Source organism: Larus michahellis, chromosome 4 (assembly GCF_964199755.1).
Source record: "Larus michahellis chromosome 4, bLarMic1.1, whole genome shotgun sequence".
NCBI classification, from domain to species: Eukaryota; Metazoa; Chordata; class Aves; order Charadriiformes; family Laridae; genus Larus; species Larus michahellis.
Window position 1 is genome coordinate 51,792,408 of NC_133899.1, and position 23,835 is coordinate 51,816,242.

General features: G+C 41.9%; 1 protein-coding gene across 8 annotated transcripts in view; it reads left to right on the plus strand.

The window, feature by feature from the left end:
* The window catches only part of DPF3 (double PHD fingers 3), a 169,080-nt gene that overhangs the window by 118,961 nt on the left and 26,284 nt on the right, over window positions 1–23,835 (plus strand). For 5 of the 8 annotated variants that reach the window (XM_074584752.1, XM_074584754.1, XM_074584753.1 and 2 more), the window contains 2 exons: window positions 3,650–3,787; window positions 15,398–15,526. In XM_074584752.1, the coding sequence (XP_074440853.1) occupies window positions 3,650–3,787; window positions 15,398–15,526 (267 nt within the window). Of the gene's footprint in view, window positions 1–3,649; window positions 3,788–15,397; window positions 15,527–18,348; window positions 19,713–23,835 lie in introns of all 8 variants that reach the window. The other 3 variants (XR_012586705.1, XR_012586704.1, XR_012586706.1) reach the window with 1 other exon arrangement.

The following is a 23,835-nucleotide window of genomic DNA, read 5'->3' on the forward strand; positions in this document are numbered from 1 at the left end:
TGGGGAATAGGAAATCTCTGCAGTTTCAACTCATGGCATTGCTTTGGACTTTTTCCACACAGAACATGAATTTCAAAGGCAGAAAAGTCTAGACACCAAGAAAAAAAAGCTGCAAATCTGTGGTCCTACAAAGGATCTGCTGGGACTGTGTAAACAGAAGTCCTTTGCCACAGCTTGGTTATAAAGTCCTCCACACTCCTTTTTAGCTAGGCATGTTTCAGCTTGCTGCTGCCCTTGAAGGCCATCTGAAACAGTTTTGGCAGTGGGAAGGGCTCAGCTGCAGAATTACTACTGCCCCAGCTTATATCAGTACTTGCTGGTTTTCCCTGATGAGCTGATACTTTTTTGCTGGAGAAGGGCAAGACTGCAGACCCATCTGATTTTCTGTGCCATCCTAAACTTGGCAGGTAAAATCCCTGCAGGATCCTGTAGGGAATGGAGTTAAGGCCACAGCCTTAGGACTTCCTGCAGGGAATTCAAGTTTCCTTTTGTGCATTGAGGGAGAAAGATGCGTGAGACCTATATTCAAGGACATGGTGCTTTTGTAAGGTAAGAACAGTATAGCTAGAATTGTGGGTATGTTTTCAAGTAGAGCTAAATGAAATAAAGTCTGGTAGAATTTCTAGAAATATTTTTGTTTTGAAATCTAAAACTCCTTCTAATAGGAAAATAGGAATGGGTTTTAGAGCTCATCTGATTTTGCAGCTAGGTTAGCATTAACGCGGGATCAAGCTATGTAAGAACAAGATAGAATTGGACAGTATGTGTCATGCAGCTATTAACTCCAAGAGCCTCCTCCTTTGTCAATACAGCACTGATCAACCAATAGTTCTCTGAAAATAATATAAGTAGACTGAAGTTTTGGAACAGTATCAATAGTTCATAGCAGAAGAATTACTTTTTAACTTTCATCTTCAAATGCACGCAAGTAAGGGGGATAGCGTAGGATACTTAGTATGATACTCAAATAATCTGCTAGAAATGTAAATATCTCTCTCCATTCTAAGAAATGCAGTAACATTTGTGTAATTAGAGGGGGTTATCTTTTGGAGATAATTTAAAAAGTGAGCATTTTGTAGCTCTCTCCGGTTTGATGATTACTTTTGTGTTACCCTTTTTTTGTTGTTTGACTCTCTGTCAGCATCAGTTCCACTGCTTCTCCTTTGTTCTGTAGGACTACAGAGGAGGAGTAGGAGTACTTTCCCTCTCCAGAGCAGATTAGAAGAATATATGGCTGGTGCTAGAAGAAGGGTGACCAAACTGATGTTTTGTGGAGAGCTTGCATCTAACAGCAGTCTAGTTGTTCAAAATGTCTGGCAATAAAGTTAGGTTTACATATGAAACGAGGGTAGATGCTTCAAAGAATCATAGAATCATAGAACCATCAGGTTGGAAGGGACCGTTGGAGATCATCTAGTCCAACCCCCCTGCCAGAGCAGGGTCACCTAGAGCAGGTTGCACAGGAACGCGTCCAGGCGGGTTTTGAATGTCTCCAGAGATGCAGACTCCATGACCTCTCTGGGCAGCCTGTTCCAGTGCTCTGCCACCCTCAAAGTAAAGAAGTTCCTTCTCATGTTTAGGTGGAACTTCCTATACTCAAGTTTGTGCCCATTACCTCTTGTCCTGTCCCTGGGCACCACTGAAAAGAGCCTGGCCCCATCCTCCTGACACCCACCCTTTAAGTATTTATAAGTGTTGATAAGGTCCCCCCTCAGCCATCTTTTTTCCAGACTGAAGAGACCCAAATCCCTCAGCCTTTCTTCATAAGAGAGGTGTTCGAGTCCCCTAATCATCTTGGTAGCCCTTTGCTGCACCCTCTCCAGCAGTTCCCTGTCCTTCTTGAACCGGGGAGCGCAGAACTGGCCACAGTACTCCAGGTGCGGCCTCACCAAGGCAGATGTGCATATGTATCTGGGTATTTTATTTCTCCCCAACTTTCCCCCCTCCCTCCTGCAGAAGTTCTAATTTCTAAATCGAGTATGCAAAGACTTAAAAAATCTGTAGCTAAGGATACATTACACTTGGAATAGCTTTTGTCCTGTTATGCTGACTGTGTGATCACCACCTTGCAGAATGGAGAAAACTGGGAGAAAACTATGTAATATTCCAGATCACTCATGTAAATCATATCATGAGGTTGTTTTACACATTTCTAATATGGCAAAGTACTTTCCTTGAGGGAGTTTGCAAATCAGCTAGAAGAGATGGAGAATCAAATATGTTATCATGCTAGGCTTTGATTTACAATTTTCTATCATTTGTTCCAGAATGTGGACCATGAATTGGCTTTTTGTGAGTAGTAGCCAAAAAGTATAGTAATGGAAGTTTTACTTATATATAAATGAATCATTGGGGCGGGTCTCTTTTATTTTTATTTTTTTTTATTTATGGAGCCTTATGGTATTCCCAGATTGAGGTGTCTGGGGAATGGGAAATGAGTATGTACATTGCAGGATGTATTTTCAGTATCAGGGCTGAGTGAAGTTTTTCAGAGTGAATGGTGACTTCCCCCTTGGATGTTTTTTCATCAAGACAGAGAACTAGAGACGGCTGGGTTCTGTTCTCTTTTCTGGCACCACTTCCTTCGCCTTCCTAAGCAAGCTATGCAGGAGAGACTACTGGGCATGACATTTATTCCTGCGTGAAATCCTTGAGGTTAATGAAGCTAATAAAGTGACTGAAAATGTGGCTGGGAGTAAAAATTTGCAGGAAGGGCACTAAGCTTCTTTGCCTTTGTTTCCTAATCTTTTAAAATGGGAATAATCTTATTTGGTAGCCGAAATACTATGTAAAAGAAAATGGACATTCAGAGACTGCTTTGAAGATGAAAAGAGAGAACTTTTAGAGACAATAACATGAATTTAAAACTTTGTAGAAGCTGAATTTTTATGTAATGAATCTTATGATGAAGCTTGCCCTTGTAGTGAGTTCCCTGGGAAATGTAGACCTTTCATCACCCTGAATTGTTTGATCCTGTTCCTAATATCTGTTGACTTAGTCCTAAAATAAACAAAAGTTCAGAAGGAGGATTCTTTGTCACACATTGTGTTATTTATTGGGATGCTGAATATGAAGTTTACCTCAGCAAATAAGTATCACTACTGCATGTTCTTCTAGCAAGAAACCATGGATGATTTCCATCTCCTTGTCTTGACTAGGAATCTGCGAATAAAGCTATTTATTACCCTTTCACAGAAAGCCTTTTTAAAAAAATAAAATACTGTTTCCTTTTCTCAGAGATCAGTAATGAAGAAAATAATGTCCTTTCTTCTCAGTACAGTCCCATTGCTGTGCATTGTGCAGCACCCACATCGGAACTGGGAATTTTATGTGCAATCTTGTTAGTAATCCTAGCAGAGAGGATTAGGGCTGTACAAGCTGCAGAGACTGAATGTGCATTTGCCGAGGCCTGTAGGAAGTACTGCTGGCAGCATGGTGGGAAGAAAGCTTGTCTGGGGACCTGCAGCTGCAGGTCTGCCCTTCTGTCACCTTTCACCAATGTCGGGTGGAAGAGTTTTGGGCAGGCGCGTGGAGTGTGTGGTGCTGCTCTCAGGGGAGAAGGGAATGTTGAGAGGATGCTGCTGTTGTTGCAGATCACACTGATGTTTCCATTCTCTCTTCCCCTCCCTTATATCTCTTTTCCTTCCAGTCTGTGGCAAGCGTTACAAGAACAGGCCTGGGCTGAGCTACCACTATGCTCACACCCACCTCGCCAGCGAAGAGGGTGATGAAGCCCGTGAGCAGGAGACCCGCTCTTCCCCTGTCCACAGAAATGAAAACCACAAACGTGAGTAGTATTTTCCCTTTGCCTTTGAGATCCTTTTCAGGCATATTGCCTCCACCCTGTCTTTGCCTTGCGGAGGCTGGTGTGATTGCCTGGCTCCGTTGTGAGTGATTGGGACCTGGATGCTTGGAGCTAATCAACCGCAGCTCACTCGGGTGCTGGCTCAGCTAGTCAGAAATTCATTTCAAACCCAGCATTATCTCTGCAGCAAGTCACTTTTCCATTACTGCTCCTGTGGGGAGGAGGTGGCAAGGAGAGGGGGGAAAGAAGAGATGCCCAACCTGCCCATCATCAAGCAGCCTCCCAGTGGCTGTTAGCAGGGATGTCAAAGAAATACACGTCCAGTAGTTTGAGGGGGCTGCCTTTGTTTTGCCTTTGAATGAGAGACATTTATCCATGTCTCAGTTTTTTAGGTATGAAATTCACAGAACCTGTTCCCCTTATCCCTACATCTCCTCCCTGAATGGTTTACCCTCGACTTTACCAGAAGCCACTTCTTAGTTACAATTTGTGAAAATCTATGAAAAAGCATCAGTACTGATCTGCAAGGAGGAGAGCTGGAACGTGAAAGGACAGAACAGTTATGTGTCTAGATTCCTCACACTGGTACAGGGCTGAAAGGAATCTTAGTGCTCTGGATGACTCTATTCTGTGTTTCCTCTGCTTCTTACACACAAACTGGGAGTCGAGGAGGCTGTTTTATTACTGAGTTTTGCAAGTTTCTAAGCCCCTGTTTCTCAGTTTTCCAGTGTGCAATGCTATGTATGTTGGCTTTCACCTTGGGATTTGTGTAGATAGCTTTGTTCACTTTCAAAAAGTCCTTTCAGATCACCATGAGAACTGTGTCATTTTAGTTCAAAGTAATGAACAATGTGGACAAAGCAATAAAATGCTTATGGGGGAAAATATCCAGGCAAATGCTTTCTAATACATTAAGAAGAAGTGGAAGAAATATGGAAGTAGGAAAACATTTTCTTTCTAAGCAGGATAATTGATAATTGTCCCCAGGGAGGTGTGGGAGGGGGTTTCCTTCCTCCAAAGCATCTGCTACTAGCCACTGTCTGAGCTTGAAGGGCCATTTAGTGTAATCCCATTTGGCAGTCCCTATGTTTCTGTCACTTTTATGCTCTACCTTTTAGTTATTCACATGTTTTGTAGGTTCACAGCAAAAGTAATTTTGACTCCTCCAGCTGTTGATAAACTTGAGCTGTCAATGCACTAAGAGCGACTGCTTGGGCGGGCTGGTGAATGTCAGTGTTCAGCCAGTAGATTTTGTTTACTTAGCATTTACATAATCTCTGTTGGTTTGTTTTGGTTTTTTTTTTTCCCGTGCCTGCAGTAGTCAGTAATAGTTGTGTATCTGAGAGGCATATTGCAAATCTGTATTGATTTAATATTGATAATGGCCTTGCACAGATGTCCAAACAAAGATGTCCCCTGCCCTTCAGCTTGTCACAGAGGCCAAGGACAGTCTCAGTCCTTACATTTCTTGTGCTTAGGAAATGATAGAAGTTAGCAAGAAGAGCTAGAAATGTGGTAATGTTAGAAGCAGCCAGCCTTGGCCATGGAAAGAAAGGTGCATTTCTGGGAAAGGGTAGAGTGGCAGCTGCTCGGGCTTGTGTTCCCCTATCCTATCCCCCCACATGTGTGGTGCATGTGGCGGAGGGAAGCTGCTGATGCACAGATCCCCAAACAGGCAGAAGTTTAGAGCCAGTGCAGTAAACCTCTCTGAGGTCCAGATTCCTGAGCAGAAAGAATCTGCTTAACAACCAGCCAGGAGCCAGTGAGGTACGGGCAACAGCCATGCAAATGTGAAGATCACCCCTGGGGAAAGTCCCAGATGCCGGAAGGTAACTCTCCCAAATGGCTTAGCTGTCGCAGTGGCTGTTTGTTCCTTTTTGCCTGCTTGTTTGTTTACAGCCTTGAGCTCAGATCTTGCATCTTTGCTCTTTCACTTGGCAATATTTAATTTATGTTGCCATTTATCTTCCATGTGAATGCTAATTGTCCACATTGCTAATGTGCAGTCATTAAATGGTCCCTTTGTACAGGGGGATAGTGGAGAGCCAGAGCATCAGATCCTTCCTCTCCCCTAAGAACTGCTAGGCATGTGTTATGAATTAGATTTGACAGGTCTGCTGTGTTGCAGGGCTAGGGCTTCAAGAATCCTCTCTGCATGGGCTTGGGGGCCAGGGGGGAGGGAGGGAAGGCAGGGGGGATGTTAATCCAAACAGCTAATCCGCAGCCTACTGAACAGGAGGACCAGAGATATGGTATAGAGCAGGGCCTGGTTATTTGCTTAGCAGTGTGTCGGAGAGATATGAGCAGCCTGATTTAGAAAAGGCACGGCAAATTCAAACCAGCCATTTGGAATTTGCCGTGCTGTGGGAGGTGAGCACCAGGTCAGCAAAGTTCAGGCGGGTGGCTGCAGTATGAACTTCCTTCCTTTGTACCCGCATGTCCTCTGCAGCCTCCGCTCCTTGCAGTACCTGTGGTAATAGCAGCCGTGCTGATGCAGGAGGGAGCTTTCTGGAGCAGGGCTTCTGCAGGATTCAGCTGGTGCCAGCTCAAGAGCTGATGGCACCTTGTCTTTCTGCACACCCAGTCCCCTTTATCTTTACTCTTCTCCTCATGCACAGACCAAGTTGGGTAGTTCAGTAAATTATCCAGGGACTGGAAAAGAGATCTAGATAGGAGGAACCTATCCGAAACTGAGAACCACTGAATAGATGTGTATCAAAGAACAGGGACTGGTCCAAGCTGCAAGTCTCGCCTCCTTGGCACATCTCGCTGTCCTTGACTGTGTAGAAGGTTTGTTTATTTACATCACGCTCTCCTTCTGTCCTTCTTCCTTGCTTATAGATTACCTTTTGCAACATGGAAGATAGTTCAACAGTCTTCTCTGGCCTTTGCCTTTCCTAAAACATCTTAGCCTGTGCTTTGTTTGAGGTTTAGTTGCTTTGTTTGTATGTCTTATCTAGCCCTTTGACACAGATAAATAGCCCTTCCTCAGTTCCTAGTCTTGCCTCTGCCTACACACACATTTATTTTTGACCTCTCTGATTTTTTTAGCAGAGAACTGTGAAAAGGAAGTTATAGAAAAACCCTTAAAAAAGTCAACTATCCCCTTCTCCAACTCCACTGATAAAAATAAATGATCCCACACCATTCTCAGCATATTTTTTTTTTTGCTGGCTTTTCCTCCACATGTTGGCACCGAGAGCGTGAGATTTGTGAGCCCAGGGTGCATCCAAGCCTGCCACAAAACACCTGCTGTTTTATTCCATCTCGCTCCATGGGTACAGGCCAGCTCTGGGGGCAGCTGGTGTTCACAAATTTTGAGACACTTCTGATATAGGAATTACATTAGACTTCTATCTATTGAAATGTGTGTGTGAATGGTTGTACTAGTATAAATGCTCTTCCTTAATTCCTGGGAGAATAGGATAGCGTGTCTACGTGGAGAAAAACTTCCTCTCCTTTAAAGAAGAAGAGTTTTCAGTGGCATTTTGCTGTGTAAAACGTTGGTTACAGGCAGCTGTGCAGTAAACAGCAACCGAACAGATCTTTTGCCCACAAGCACTTTGGCCAATGAAATTCCTAAATAAAGCACGTTGTGCGGGCTGTTGCTGGCCTACATGCCGCGTGCGGGTTGGTCCATCCTGCAATATGAGGACCTGTTATGTAGTTAACGAGTTATGCAGTTCTGTACCCTCCTGTCACTCTGCTACCTTGTGCATCTGACCTGCAAACCCACCTGTGTACATTATTTCATGGTATTGGCCTGTTGTACCCAGTTCCATTGCAGATTTTATGATGTGGATAAATCTCTACTGGAGAGACCAGCCAAAGTTGTTTGTGTACTCTAAGCATAATTGGATACCCAGTCTCCAGAGATAAAAAATTAATGTGCTAACCTCAGTGTGCCTCCAAGCTGTCCTCCAGCTCCCCCACACAGTCATCTTTGAAACATTTTTATTTCCATCCAGGCAGGGGGCTGGCCATGAATAAATGACGAGAGTCAGCCCCTCAGTTGGAGGCGAGCTGTTTGTTCCTCTCCGCAAGCAGCATCAATTTGAAAAGCTACATCAGGCCTACTTTTTCCCTGCCTCGATGCTGATCCTCGCTGGGGCCATGATAGGAGCTACTTCTGAATGCAAGGATGCATCAATGCCCACCTTGTGACAAGATACCCTGCAGCAGGTGCCTTTTCAGTGAAAATATGTACATTACCTTGAGTTGACTTCTCATTAGTTTAATCTGTTTGGTTTTTTTTCTTTTCCAGAGTTTGTTTTCATAAGGAAAAAGAGTCAGAATACTAAAAGAAACAGTAGTGATGATTGCAGAGGGTGGAACTGCATAACGATTTCCACTCAAACCCTGTTCACGGCCATAAATTTCTCAGACTTTTGTGTCTATTTTTTTCTTCAGCACCCCAAAACACAATCAGTTGTTTAGAGTTTTGGAATAGTGGAAAATCACAAACTTGTCTCCTATATTCAGGGACCCATAGGGGAATTTTTGTTGTTTTGTTTGGAGTTGTGGGGTTTTTTTTGGTAATTTGGTGGGTTTTTTATATACTGCCTGGCCAGAACCTGAAATGTTGTTGTCAATGCCCGACTCTCATTGAAGAGAAGCACCTGGTGCTTCTCAGTAGTTTATGGGAAAACATTTCTAATTTGACTAATTAGTTTTTGATAACTGTTTTGAAAACCCAAAAGTTTTGACTGAATTTGAACTTAGGTGCTCTGCCCTCTCACGCTCCTCCAGTGAGTAATTTCCAGATCCAAAGCCTACAACATGTCACAGGGACCCATTTCACGACACTGGCCATTCTTACCTGAATACTGAGGGATGCTGCCAGACAGGGCTGTATATTGGGCACTATAATCCCTCCTTGATTTCCCTGAGCTGATGGGAATGATGCATTTCGGGGCCAGAGGCCAAGTCTCAGGAGAGGTACTCCTCAAAAACAGGAAATCTATATGTTAACATGTAAGACTCTTTTGTCTGCCCTCCTGTTCTGCATCTCCTACTGTTTATTGTCATGAGGCACCAGACAGTTACAATGATTTACTGTGAGCAGCAGGATTTTGGCCCATGCTTCAGGTGTTCCTGCAGAAGACTCTGTAAGATCAGTGCATAGACATTTCTACAAAGTGCTGCCTTATGGTGCAGGAATGCTGATTCCCCAAATCTACAAGATCTGATGAGCTGATTTTCCTAGCTGTACCTTCCACTGCCCACCTCCCAGCTCATTCATTAGCTGTTCAACTTAAGGGCCATATTGATTCCTGTAAAAGACATTATCAAATGCTCTTCTTTCCCCCATATTCAGAGGCTTCCTCTGACTCCTACAGATATACCTCCTTCTTGTAGCATTTCTTGTAGCTTCTTTTGCTCCTTGGCCATGCCTCTGCATGAGCAGGGGCTCGTAGGGAAGGCAAACCTGTCAAAATTGCTAAAAACTGTGCAAAGGCAACAGCTTCTTCTATCCCCATAGCACCAACTAACTCAAAGAGGAGATAAAACCCAGTTACTAGGGAGAACTGGCAACACTTTGGGTGGGTGGTTTGCAGCACCTCTCTCAGTAGCGTAGCCCGCTTCTCTGGCTGCCAGCAAAGGGCATGTCCATGCTGTGCGGGGGAGTGCAGCGTGGGGAGCCAGAGCTAGCGGAGGCCCATGGGGCTGCACAGGCTGATTAGCTTGGCTCTGGGAACAGAACAGCAGCCGTTTCCCAGTGCTACACCCAAGCTCAGAGCTTATTCGGTTGAATACAGTGCCACGTGGCCACAGATGTGTCGCTACCGACCTAAGCTGCACTTTCAGCCTGCTGGAGGGTCTCTGTATCAAATGCCCCAGCACTTCCCAGTTTGGGGTTAGCCAACATGCTTATCTCTGGTGTCAACGACAGAGTAAACATGCCCAGGGAGACTGGCCATTTCCTCTCATTCAGTTTGATTTACATTTTTTTCCTGGAAAACTGCAATGAGAAAACCCTGCACTTTAATTCACTAGCAAGGAGGCTGCACAAACAACTGTGCGCACCTCTGCCTGGTGTGTGCCTGTGAGAGACCCAGAGCCCTGAATGCATTTCAGCTGTACTTGGTCTGTTCCTCACCACACCAGGATGAGGATATGTTTACAGATATGTTTGTCTTTTATTGTTTTCTTTCCAGGGCAGGGTCTATCCCTGAGCACAGAAGCAACCCCCATTGCTCGTTATACCCCAGCAATGACTGGGGCAGAGGTAGGCGCCTGCCCAGCCAGGCATCTCCCTCCTCTTCAACAAAAACCACAGTCCAAGTGTCGCTTTTCTTTTCCCTTCTGCTTTATTTTATTTAATTTCTTGCATGAGCCTGCCTGTCCTCCACAGACGAAGCAATAACAGGTGGCAAGGCCAGAGGCAGGCCCGGCCGGGCACTCCGGTCGCCATGGAGACGGGCCAGGACTGCCAGGGATGAGCGCTGGCGGCAGCAGGGGGCGGGACGAGCGAAGGCACATGGGGGCACTTAGGCTATAGGTTGGGATTATATGTCATCGAGTCCTCCGAGGGGCTTTGGTGACTGCAGGCTCTCAGGCTCTTGGCTGGCATTCTGCTGCGCAGGAGGCCAAATGTTGGACTGGAGCTTCGACAGTGAGAAAAAGGGAGGTGTCGCAAAGGAAAACTGGGCCCCTGTCTCAGACAAAGAGTCTTGTAGGTTTAAAAAAGGCAAATCCACCCCTTTACCTCCATCGCAAAGTGCATTGACTGGATTCAGGCCCTACATGCAGGTTCCTGAGGTCTCTATTGTGCTCTGCAAATTTTTGTTGCAAACAGAGTAAATAGCCTGATGCAAAGCCTTTCAAATTGAATCGAAAACCTCCAGTGGGCTTTATTGGTTTTGGATCAAGCCCAGAAGAAACAGGTAAGAGCTGGACAAAACGTGCTAGGAAAAATCCCTTTGGGAGCATATATATGTCCGACTGTAGCCAATTCACTGTAATCGTTTAAATAAATGATGCACAGCCCCCTACCCCGACAGCCAGGCATGCACGCTACTCCTCAGTTTCCACTGCCTCTCCAGTAGTGCGTATATGATAAAAAATAGGGATAAAATGCTACCAAACGTAGATGACCAGATTAAACCATGGTTAAGTATTATGCTGTTTTACCTATAGGCTGAAAAAATATATGTGATTGTGATTTGGTACCAAGGAACAGAGAAACCAGTTCTGCTTTTAAGCACTGGTTCCAGCTCCTAGTTGTTAAAGATCATGATCCAAATCATCAAAATAACTTCCCTTAGAAATCAGAAAATGGAAAAAGTACAAGGTTCTATTTATTTGGGGTTTTGTCTGTATGTATTTAAAGACCACATTTTGAAGGAAAGCTATTTAAAATATCTGTATTCTGAGTTTTCTAATTAAAGAACAGGGACAAGAATTGCTTCTTCTGAACTTGCCTTCTCTTCAAGATATTCTCTGCAGCCATGTGAGCTAGAAAACTGGGATTCTTATTGAGTCATGTGGCTCCAGGAGGTGATGTAGAAAAGAAAAATCCTAATTTCTTGGTGTTATTTCTCTAGAAGCAGCTTTCTTTTATTATTAAACTGAAACCATGAGGAAGACAATTTCCAGGTTCATTGATTACTTGTGGAGGGGAGAGGGGAAGCTAGAACTCTGTTTAGAGCCTCTGCCTTCAAAATCAAGAAGGCACAGAAATTATTTAAAATATATAAACTCAGTCAATTTGTGTAGCTTTTTAGGTTTTGTCTACAGAGCAAATATACTACAGATACAGTGATATACTACAGAATTTATTTAATTTACAGTACTGATTTTGCCAGAAGACTCTTGTGAGTGATGGTACTGTATTTTAAGTAGGTCTTCATTCTGCTTAGCTTGGTATAGTTTGAAATTAACTTGATTAGGCTAAGAAGAAAAATTATATTTCATAATAAGCACATAGCAAAGTTATTTGGAAATATTGACTTCATTCTCAGTCTCAGATTCTTCACATGAATCAGCTTTCAGGTACAGAGAAACTATCATTTGATCTGTGCAGATCTTTCTGTGTCCCTCCTTAATCCATTTTTACAAGTATTTTAAAAAATTGTATACCCTAATTATTTGGGGGCAGATGCATATGAAGGCAGGGCCTTTGATGAAACTAGAAAGCGACACTGAGTTGAAATGGCAAGAGGCACTGGTTTAAATACACCGCCTATGAGCACACCTTAGCTCAGGCAGTATTCCTCAAAGCTCCTCAGAGCTTTTGATCTGTTGTTACAGTTTGTAATGTAAAAGAAAATCAGAGGAGTTTTGAGTGAGTTAGGACAAGACCGTGGGTGGTTTCAAGGCTTTGCTTTAAAACAGTTTCTGATTTGGGGTGAACATATTTTAGACAAAATCCTTGGTTGTAGTCACTCAATCCAAATGATTGAGCTCACTGCTAGTGAGTTACTTCTCATTAGCTGAGCTATCATCTGGCTTAAGCTAGGACCTTCTACTTTATGATTAAAAAAAAAAGGGGGACACCTAGTTAATTACTATGTCTCAGATGAAAAGCAGCAACACGTTAGTCCCTAGTGATAGCTTTCACTTGTGAATTCATTCCCATACTTTCTTCTGTAAGTACTTTTATTGATTAAGGGGTGGGATTAGGGTTAGTCTTTTGGTGCACAATACCCTTCTCATGAATATTGGACATTATATCTTGCTATAATTGCTTTGTTTCTTAATTCTCTCATCATTCGTGAACAACAGTAAAATAGAACTAAAAACTCCAAGGACATACACCAAAAAAAATCCTTTGAAAATCAGAACTCTGCTTACTATCATCTGGAAATCTCTTTATTCTCAAACCTTCTGTGATTTAGCCTGGGGCTTAATTCACTGTACAGTACCGATCAAGAAAATAAGCTTGAGTCAGGTTTGATTCTAGTTTTTGCACCTGCTAGAACAAAAAAAACTTGAAGAGAATAACACTGCCTGACTTATTTGGCTCTAGAGATACATCATTTAAGACATCATTGATGTAACTTTAGGAACTTCTCATCTGCGTGTGACATTTCAGGCCTGATATCTCTATCACACTCAACTGAGCCAGGTCCGTATTTATGAGTGACGAGCAATAGATGAGCACATAGGCACTCGTATTAAATTAAATTGGAAGATAAAAAGAATAAAAGAAAAGAAAAAGGAGGTGATCAGAACCCATGCTTATTTCCTTGCCAGTAGTCTAGGAGAATCCCTTCAGCTTCATTGCGGTCAGCAAATACCTTCCACCTGTCCCACACACTGCAGAAAAATTGATCAGTATATGTATTTTCACAAGGTCTCCTGTCCCATTTCCAGATCCGCAGTCAGTGGATCTTAGGGTCAAAAGATGCACTGAAAAACTTTAAGTCACTTCATGTGGAGTATTAAATCAATTATACCATTCAGAGCAGTGGTAGATGTGGAGCTCTTTCCTAAGTCTGCTGGCAGGCACCTCGAATGCTTGTTTTTATTTGTGGCCTCACCACAGAATTGTTGTGTGTTTGTGAGTAAGCCAGTTCATCACTCTACCTCCAAGTCTTTTAGCCATGATGGGCAATGCCACCTCCTCACCATGAGACTTAATTAGGGCCCAGCAACACTTTGGTTAGAGTTAATGGCAAAAGAGGCTTTTGACCTCACTGAAGGTTAATATTAGAATCTTAGTATCTGTAAGGCACTTTAAGAATCTTGGATGAAAGGTGAAGTGACGTAACAAGGAACAAAAAACCAAAATGACTGAATGCTGAGCTTGCTGAGTCTGCATTGCACATGGCCTGTCTGTAGATGCAGCACAATATAAAGAAGTAATTACTTAACTTTTTCAGAATGGGGCTGTAGTGGGAAAAATAAATGCTAGGGAGATCTGCTTTTTAAACACAAAATATGTACGAGTAGCAACTTTATGATCATTTTGTTACCGCTCTTAAAATGAGCAGTGAGTTAGGCTTCCACCTGGTTCTTGTTCTTTTTTTGCTTATCTTGCATGCACGTATTAAATGCCTGTCTGTAAACAGGCAAAATGCTAACCTTAGACTGGGAGCTTCTCTCTGGTATTGGGAGAACTGGGGATCTGCTAACCAAGACCATTTCAGAGCAAAGCCCATGTTTTGTAAATACTGTCAGGGACTCTGCGACCATGCAGGAAGGTATTGATGTATTTGCAGCCTTATGGGGTTTAATTTTTTTCTTAATTTCACCTTACCTGTAATCTTTCAGTTACCAGTCTTCAAAAAGCTCAGCTAATCAACACCTGGAAGTAAATGGATAACTAGATGCACCCAAACCAGAAAAGCAGATTGAACTCCAAGGAAATTTTAATTTTAAGTGTATGTCTTGGACTGCTACCAGAAGCCCTTTAGAATGTCATTGTTCTTTGGGGAAAACTTGGATGTGGACAAAAAGACCATTAATAAAGGCTGTCAAAACATCTGTTAAAAATATGCAAGTTACAAAATATGCATTAAAACCATAATTAAATATAGATGGTACAGTTTAAAGGTCTTAATTTTCTAATTTGTAGAAATCTTCATGGGGTAGGCTTAGGCCAGGTATACCACTGGAATTTTTAAGCTAAAAAGGACAAACAAAGACAAAGACCAACCATTCCCCCTACTCCCCTCTCCTTTCCCCAGTTCCTAGTTAGAGTGTACAGGAACAAGATGTTTTCCCTCTCTGGGGAGGAGGAAAATGGCAGTTGTGAGTGAGCAAAAAAGCACACTGCTGTTCTGCTCAACTAATAAGAATGCAGAAGACCTCTGCCCTTCTCTCCTTTCTCGGGAAACTGTCTCCTCTACTTAAGACCCCGTGTATGTCTGCTCCTTTCCAACTATTCCTAGATGGAAAATTAGAATGTAATTTCCCTCCTTTTTTCCTGGCTGAAAGAGTTGTTAACTCTGCCTGCTGGGACATCTGCCCTGGGCTGGCTGCTGGGGTGGTGCTGGACCTGCTGCCCTCCCCACTCCTCCCAGGGGACATGCGCTCTGCTGCAGGTAGCTTAGCCCTTGGCTGAATCACCCGCAAGTGGCTTTGCCTGTGAATATTCATGGGCGTTTGAACCAACTTCTTGACTAAGGACACCCTGCCACTTCAAGCTGTAATCCCCAAAAAAGCTACTTGAAATAAAACCAGTTAGGGTACCTATCACCATATCTCCTTGCTGTTGGTTTTTGAGTTTTGGGGAATGTATTTTTCCTTTCTGTATTTCTATTTTGCGGGTTTATGGTTATGACTGCTGTCTGAAAAACCAGGCTTGGCTCACTGACAGCATTGGTCTGATTCTGTATTAGGGATTGTTTCTATGCCCGTGTGTCCCTGAACTGTACAGGGATCTCTGTCAGCAGGTCCTTGGGAGGCACCAGCCCAGCTGGCATTATAAAGGAAGTGTTAAAATGCATTTTAGGCAAAATAGATACACTACAGGGCATACTTAAAATGGACGTGACTGATACGGTTCACTTTTTGTTATAATTGATAATATTTTGGGAAGCCTGTAGCCTGCAAACTCACCGAGCTAACATCATATCAAGCAGAAGGGGTATATGTCCAAACTGAATGCTCTTTAAGTAAATCTAATTTCTAACCTGACTGCAGCCCAGAAAGGACCAGACGGGGTCATCATTCCCAATAACTACTGTGACTTCTGCCTCGGAGGCTCCAATATGAACAAAAAAAGTGGCCGGCCTGAGGAACTTGTATCATGCTCAGACTGTGGGCGCTCTGGTAGGTGACTCCTTCTTGCAACTTTCTTGTACAAAGGCATTCATGTGGTTTCTGTTTTACTCCTTCTGAAGATTTTGAAAAAAGGTAGTGCATTTGGGACAGGATAGAACACGAGGTCGTACCTCTTGTCTGTGTTTGTGGGAAAGGATGACTGGGGAATTTTCTGTCATAAACCCCATTGCTGGATTCACATTTTTAAGCTAATGGGGCCATATGAAATAATAAAGTTTTAATGTATTTATTGGCTTCTGTGAACATTGGTACCTGTAGAAGTTGCTCTTCAAATGGAAGGAGAAAATCCTATGGCAATGTTAAAGAATGGGCTCTGTCTTCAAATGCTGCAATTACAACTATAAATTACTTACAAGATTTATGAAAGTTGCATGACAAGCGTTTCCATTGATTACACATTTCATGCATTTCTTCATCCAAAAAAGAAAGAGGGAGGAAATTACAGGGTAAGGATGGGGGGTAGCTGTCAAGAATTATCCTCTTACAAGATGACTATCATTAATTTTGTTTAAAGAGGTTTTTATTTCTCCATTTTCTTCCCTTCTCTCTTTTTAAATGTAGGCAATTGTGTCTTTCCCATTCTGAGTTGTCTTTATTTCTGGACTGTTGTTTTCTTCCTTTCTTTCTGGTTTTTCTTTCATTCTTTCTCTTTTTTTGGGAAATTTTATCCCAGCTGAGCAGTTATTTATAGCTCGCATGGGATGTGGTGGTGGTGGTAGAGGGAATGGGAGACCTTTAACAACGGCATATTCCAGCTTCGGTCCAAGTTTCCAGTTGCAATATTTCTGGACAGTGGTGATATTAGTGGTGATAAGACCATCAAATGGAAATCTGAAAACCAGAGAGACCTTGAAATTCAGTACTGCTGCTGCTGCTTCTGTACCGTAGTCACTGAAAGGTGTCTGTTGCATGGTGGCTGAAATGTGATGTGGAGTGTTCTTGTGCCAAGGGAATGGCCTTTTTATGCTCCCGCTGAAATTCATTGTAAGCCTCTTGCCACATTCAGTGGGAGCAGGACTAGACTCTCACTGACAAATTGCCTTCTGCAGTTTTTGTGACCTTTGAAGACATTCTGAAGTGATACTGACTCGTCACCAGAGGACCAATGGCAACCCCTTCGGTTTTCTCCAGGGGTGTCCTTACGAATGCTGTGCAGTCAGGGACATGGACCTTTTAGTGTATACGGTTTGCATCTTAATAACTGAAGGGGGAAGCTCATGCGGTCTGAGGTGCCATCTTGGAAGATCATTGCCCTTTCCCTTGATTGTTGTAGTTCAATATAACTCCTTTCAGTATTGTCCTGATACAGCACAGTGAGATGGATCCATATTTTTTGCTATTTAAACATTGCTGTGGTGATTATATCAGAATGTAACACAAATACATTAATTCCCTTGATTCCTTAGTGTGATAGAACAAGTAGATTTGCATGTAACCTGAATTGTGCAAAATCAGTTCCATTAAATGCTATCTTTTCACAAATTCTGACCCATCTGGGTCATTCATAGAGGTCTGCAATGCTGTGACTGATGTGTGATGAAAGTGATTAAGGTACAACCACACACTAATCTGTAAACTTAAACAATGAAAACTCTTCAATGGCTGCCATCTTTCTCTTTCTTGATAATGGAGAACATTTTCATTATACTGAAAGAGAGGTCATGGAAAGTGTATTGTTTCTTCCCTTCACAAAGTCAGTAAAATCACATGTTTACAAGGTGGTTCATCTGCCAATTATTTTGTTATATCAATTTTCTTTTCATAAACAGGATTTAATTCTTCATTTCTCAAGCAATGCAGTGTACTTGTTATATGGCTGATTCCTGCAGCTGCAGCAGGGACCAAACAGTTGGTTGCTTAATATCATGCTACTGTTTCTGAGTAATAAAATAGCCGTTCCCTAAAATCTCACACCTTCATATTACTGGGGCACAAGAGACATCTTTTTCTCTGCCTTTCCTGAAGAGGGAATTTGGAGGCTATACTATTAATCACATAACATGTTTGATTGAGGGAGAAAATAAACCTCAGTCATTCAGTCTTGTTTTCGTTGTTGTTGTTGTCGCTGCTATTGATGTCCTGTGTGGAGAATTTCCTGTTCCATATTGAAAGGTGGATTGACTCGCACACATTTGAACTTTTCAGTGTTACCCAAGACAGGTCACTTCTCTTCGTAGCTGTTGAACTGTATATATTTGTTTTGGTTTGGTTTTTATTTTTGAAGGAGATGCCATGGAATTGGAATAAAAGCATTTGTTTAGGTTACTTTCACTTAGTCCTTAAAATGTATTTCATTTTGACTACAGAGGAGGCTCTTTAGGATCAGGTGAAGGACAGGGATAAAAAATAGTCCTGAGGTTGATGAGCTACCTGGTAGATTACATTTCTATAGCAGTGAATTTGCGACAGTTGATGCCAGTCTGAAGGATAGTCATTGTGCTTAGAGCTAACGGTGTCTCATTACTTATACGGTCCAAAAATCTTTTAAAATTGATCTAAGCAATCACAAGAAAATATTTTAATGTCTTTTGAAGAGAGGAAAATACGATTAACCCTTTCGCTGCCATAGCTATGGGCACCTGTGTTGTTTGTAGATTTTTTTTTTTTTTCTTTGGAAGAGAAACTGATCCTTTTTTATTTTCCTTACTGCAGTTCTACTGAGCTATGTTGTTGAGGTGCGCGGGCACATACAAGCACACACCTATGAGCTCAATAGTCTGAATTGTTTAATAATAATGATGATTAAAAAAATTATGATGATGATGCCTATTGCTTAACCCATGTGCTGATATATTCATCATACATGTCAGCTCATTTGGGAAGAGAAGGCAGGAGGGACGAAGCAGCGCCAGCACGCACTACGGAGGACTTGTTCGGTTCCACGTCAGAAAGCGACACCTCGACCTTTCATGGCTTTGACGAGGACGATGCAGAAGAGCCTCTCTCGAGCCGAGGAGGTGGCTGTGGTGGCAGCTCTCCCTCTGCAGACAAAAAGGGCGGCTGCTAAAATAACTAAAAAGACACACAAACTCTGAGTGATTTGCTGTCCTTTTTACTACTAGGATTATTATTACCTTTTTCTTTTTTTAATTTTAGGTCCTTGGGTTTTTGGGGTTTTTTGTTGTTATTTTTGTTGTTTTTCCTGTGGGGTGTACACTGAAAGCACAAGCATTTAAAGCTTTTGACAACTACTTCGAAGAGACAGAAGGTTTTGATTTTCCTGTTGTTTTTTTCATTTTAATTTGTTTTCCTCCCACCTCCCCCCTTCTCTTTCTCTCTGGAAACGTAAAAGGTGGATTTAATATTTTTTTTAATAGTGAGCAGAGTTGATTTTCTTGTCTTTTAATATATATATCGGCAAACCATGAAAAATACAGATGGGTTGGAGAGCAGAAAGCAAACGCAAATAGGTTTTTTAATTATTATTATTTATATATTCTATATATTATTAGAAAAACTACTTTTTAAATAAAAATACAAAAAAAACAAAAAGCAATGGATGTCTACTCGATAATAGAACTGTTTCTAGAGAACCACTGTGGGCGGACTCTATTGGAGGACAAGGAAACCCTTAATGTGATGGCCTCTGCGTTTTGAGATTTTGCACTTACTGTAGCATGTGGAGTTTGGCTCTTCTTGTACACCTGCTACGCTTGTCTTTAACAGCTTGAAAATACAAGCAGCACCACTGAAGACCATGACCTTGGGGAACACGTTTCCATCCCTCCTTTGGACACCTTTACACTCAATAGATCTCTTCTTCCCTGCACCCCTTCATGTCTTCCTCACTCCGTTCTACTTTTTTTTCTTTTCCTTCACCTTTCACTTCATGGACAGCAATTTCCAAGCATAGGGATGGAATATGAATGGCAAGTTGTAGACGTCAAAGGCAAAACAGATGGAGGAGAGAATCATGGAAGAAATGATATGGAAAAATACCTCACTTGTACTTTTCTTTCCATTTTTAAATTTTAATTCACAGCATTTTTTCCTGTGTCGCCCAGTTTTTTTCTCTCTGTAGTGTCTTGTGAGACACTTTGTTTGCTTTTCAATAGCTTCTCTTGACATAAACCAAAGCAATAGTCATTAAAGTTCCAAGGGCAATGGAGAAGAGAGTGACTCCCTTCCCAGCGACTTTCCCAGAAAGGAGGAAACATGCAGCAGGATTTGAAAGGTATGTGCAAGCTGAAATGTCTTTCACTCAATTGTGAAATCTCTGTGCCCTGGATTTTCAACAGAGCCTTGACTGAGCTTTGTTGTAGGAGTAAGTCCCATGGATTAAATTGTGTTATGAGTACGCGCCACATTCATGCCCCTGGTGAAGCTGATGGAGGTTCTGTGGGAGCAGAATCCAGCCTCGTACAGTCTGAAGTGATTCAAAAGCAGTCAGTGTGTAGGTTACATTTTGCTGTCCTAATGCAGGCAAAAATCTCCCTGAAGCGTGGGCAAGATTAGGTTCCAAGGATATATTTTTACTGGTGTGTATAATGCCAAACAGGGTGAAATCATGGCCTCTCTTAAATTAGAGGCAAAATAGACATTTATCTGGGTAGCGTCTAATCCTTAAACTGGAGGCGTGTGTTTTGATACCGAAATAAAAAGCCTCACAATGAAGACTTTGGAGATATATATATACCTCATTCAAATATATATATATATATATATAAAATATATGCATTCTAATGTATGAATTAAGTCTATCCGAAAGGATTACATTTCTCCTGTTACTTTTGCTGCGGTAGCGCAATACTGCCTGAGAGAGCTCTTTCAACTTTCCCCCCACACTATAAACCTTAAAAAAAAGAGAAAGGATCCATTCTCTAATTTTTTTTATTGTTCACTTTTAGACATGCAAGAAGCAGTGGCCTGATTCTGCTTTTAAGTGCATGGGCAGAATACATGCTAACTGATGTCTAGATTACATTAATAATATGCCTTCAGAGTAGTGTCACAAAACATTACAAAATGCCTCTGTGTGTTTATACCATAGGACAGCACATGTCAGAGCCATGCACACCTGCCAAGATAAAGCCTTGTTTAAGCTTTTCCCATATTGATAATCCTTTTCTGTTGCTATTCTGCTCCTGCTGGTGTATCATAATCGATCAAGTGTCAAATCAATGATATTTTGACTTAACAATGTCAATGAAAAGTGTACTTTAACTGATAAAAACATTAATTCCTTCCACAACCAGTCCTTTTTTCTCTGAAGGAACACAAGGTAAATTTATAATATTTTGCCACTCTTCCGTATTTACTAAAAGCTCAAACTTTAGATGGTTTCCAGGGGTGAGGCACAAACATACAGGCATCTGTTTTTTCAAAATTCCTGAAAGAGTTAGGACTTAGTTTGCATATTTGCATCATTTTATCTATCTATCTGTGTGTGTATGTATAGGTAAACATAGATCAGAAAAGTATCTACACAGACACATACACACATATAGATAATGCAGACATTAAAATAAAGAGCAACAGAAGTCAAAATGGAAGACGCTTCCCAACCAAGAATGGGTGGAACCAGTGCTTGGGTGAGGCACTGTGGGCTCACTTATTCCATACTGACCTTACTGTAACCCAAGAGTAATATCAGTAAAAAGTCCAGTGGTTTTTGTCTAAATTTATGCTAATGTAACTGAGAGCAGAACCTGGTCCAGAAGTAGAGTTGCTCCCAGTTCGCGAAGAAATACTGCAAATCTGAAATGTTATAGAATTTAGAAAATGAAATTCAAATGGATTTATTCTGCTATTCTTGCCCTTCAATCCTACGCTCCTTTAAAATTTATTTTTTCTTTCTCTTGCTACTCTATGATGTGCCCACGTGAACAACAGGGAAAACAGAAAGGGAGCAAGTACCTAGAAATGTGTCAAATCCACAGTAAACAAGCAACAGGATTTCTTGCATCCATCTTACACCTACTTCTTGTATCCATATAGCAGTCATGTCACACAGATCAGAAGGTTAAGAAAAGAATTTTAATTTTACCCAGTGTTCCCCAAAATACAATCAGAGTATGCTTTAATGGGGAAAGGCTCACAGGAGTAATGGAGACCCGAATTATCAAGGACATGAAGAGAGTTGGGTTTTCATTGGCCTACCTTGTACTGCCTGAGAGGTGTAGGCTTTACTCACTTGGAACCAGCCAGCTTCACCCGGCCACTGGTACGGGGATGGCAGCCCAGAGCTCAGCCTTTACTGAGTGCTGTATTTACCCAGCTTCTTGCATGCTCTTGCAGCCCACCCTGGGCTCCATGCTGCTGTGCTGGCTATAGTCCTCGCAGCACCTGGGCTAGCTGGAACCTACCCAGGTACATCTTTTCTGAAGAACTCCACTCACTGCATCAACTGCAGAAGAGGCATACTCTAAATATAATTTTTTCCAAGTGGAGTCCTTACCATTGTTTTTTGTGAACCATGCCTAACACACTCTGGGCTCTTCTGGAATACAAACAATGATCAGATGCCCATAATTCATTAAGTCTTGATTTAGTTTCACAAACGCAGTTACTATAACAATGCATACAGTCTTAATCCTTTCGCAACATAACCACCCATCTTTGTGACAACCGGGTAGCTCAGTACCCTCAGAAAGAAGCCACAACAGCTCAGAGAGTGCATAAAAATTGCCAGCTGACATTTATTACAGTTAGCATAGAAAAATACCCATCACTGTTATTTATATCATTAATGTGTAAATGGGCGGTCACTGGTTCAATCTAGTCTTGAGAGAGGAAGGAAGGTAAAAGAAATTCATTGTTATGGAGAGCAGAGTAGTCCTTGGATTCCTCAAGAATTTTTATTAAACTGAGGTAACCAGCATGAGTTTATTCCAGCAGGCTGGGCAGTGTGGTGCTAACCATAGGAAGGCATCAATCATAGGGAGGAAATGAAGATGTACAGATGGAAGTAAAAGAGTACTTGTTTAAGCTAGGTTGTAAAGTAGTGTTAATGGTGAATATTGAATGGAGTGTTGATATGGAAATGAAATATTCTCAGGGCAGGTACTGCTGGAGTGAAGGCTGGGAACAGGGAAATAAGGTTGGTAGCTCGTAAGTCAGAGATGAAGGTAAAGCAAAGGGGCTGCTACATGATACTCTCTCAGATGGATGAGAGGAAGATGACAATGATAATGGGGCAGAAAATATATATGAGGAGATATCCCAAGTGCAACGAAAAAAAAAAAAGAAGAGAGAAGCCGGACGTTAGCATAGCCAGGTCAGAAATGAGGGAACCGCATACTGCCAATTGTATCTTCAAAGACACATAAGTACAAAACCAAACTAGGAAGGTATAAAGAGAGTGTTCAGTGTGGATTCTGGGTTGTACCTAAAAAATACAGTCATCTTTGAAATCAGAAAGGAATGTGATGCTCTGTATTCCCCAGTGATTTCAGCAGTTCAATGAGACCTGCTGTTCTGAGCTTCATAAGATCTTTGAAGGTGCAGTCCTTCAACTAATCACAAGCCTGGCTCTTCCAGTCCTCCTCCAAAGAAGTCCTTCTTATTAGAGGAAGGTTAGCACAAGGCTGTCCAAAGATTCTCCTGAAACACGTGCTCCCACACAAACCATGTACCAAAATAAGACTGTTTCGATGTGAAATGTGAAGAAAGGGACGTTTCATTTCAGGCCCTAGATTCAGACTTTTCTGTGTTTAATCATGTGAGCTGTCTCCTCGGGCACCTTTCTACTGCTCCATACTAAAGGATCTTAGAAAAGACACATAATTTCCTAAGCCATCTTCTGCAAACTCTGATTCACAGATGGAAGCAGGAGAAATAAGGAAGTGACGTGCTGCTTGAGCAGCTGATTAGGGAAAAGAAAGGCTGTGTAGAATGTGCACTGATCCTTAGCATGTTCCCTTTTGTGGCACTTAATTAATTGACATTTTAGCAGGGACAGATCTCAGATCTTGCATGACAACAGTTTAAAATTTTAAGCATGATAGTATAGATGGAGAAAATTTTAAGAAAATAAGGGATTCTAGAGTAACAGTTAAAAAATAAAAGGAGATCGTGAGGCATGTGGTAGAACAGGGATGGAGCTGAAATCTGTTTTGCTTCACTTTGCATCTCTTCCCTCCACCCAGGCACCCCCAGTTTTGTGGTTGGATATTTATTTCTTGTATATGTAATGGTGCTTAGAATAACATTGTACATATGTGGTAAGGTCATAAATGATGAGCCTAGGCTGCTGAAACAAGGTCCAGAGAGAACTTTGCCACTGGCTTCAGAAGGATTAGCACTGGGCTTTATTAGCTATTGCTTTTATTGAATGAAACCTCACTGTTAATACGCTT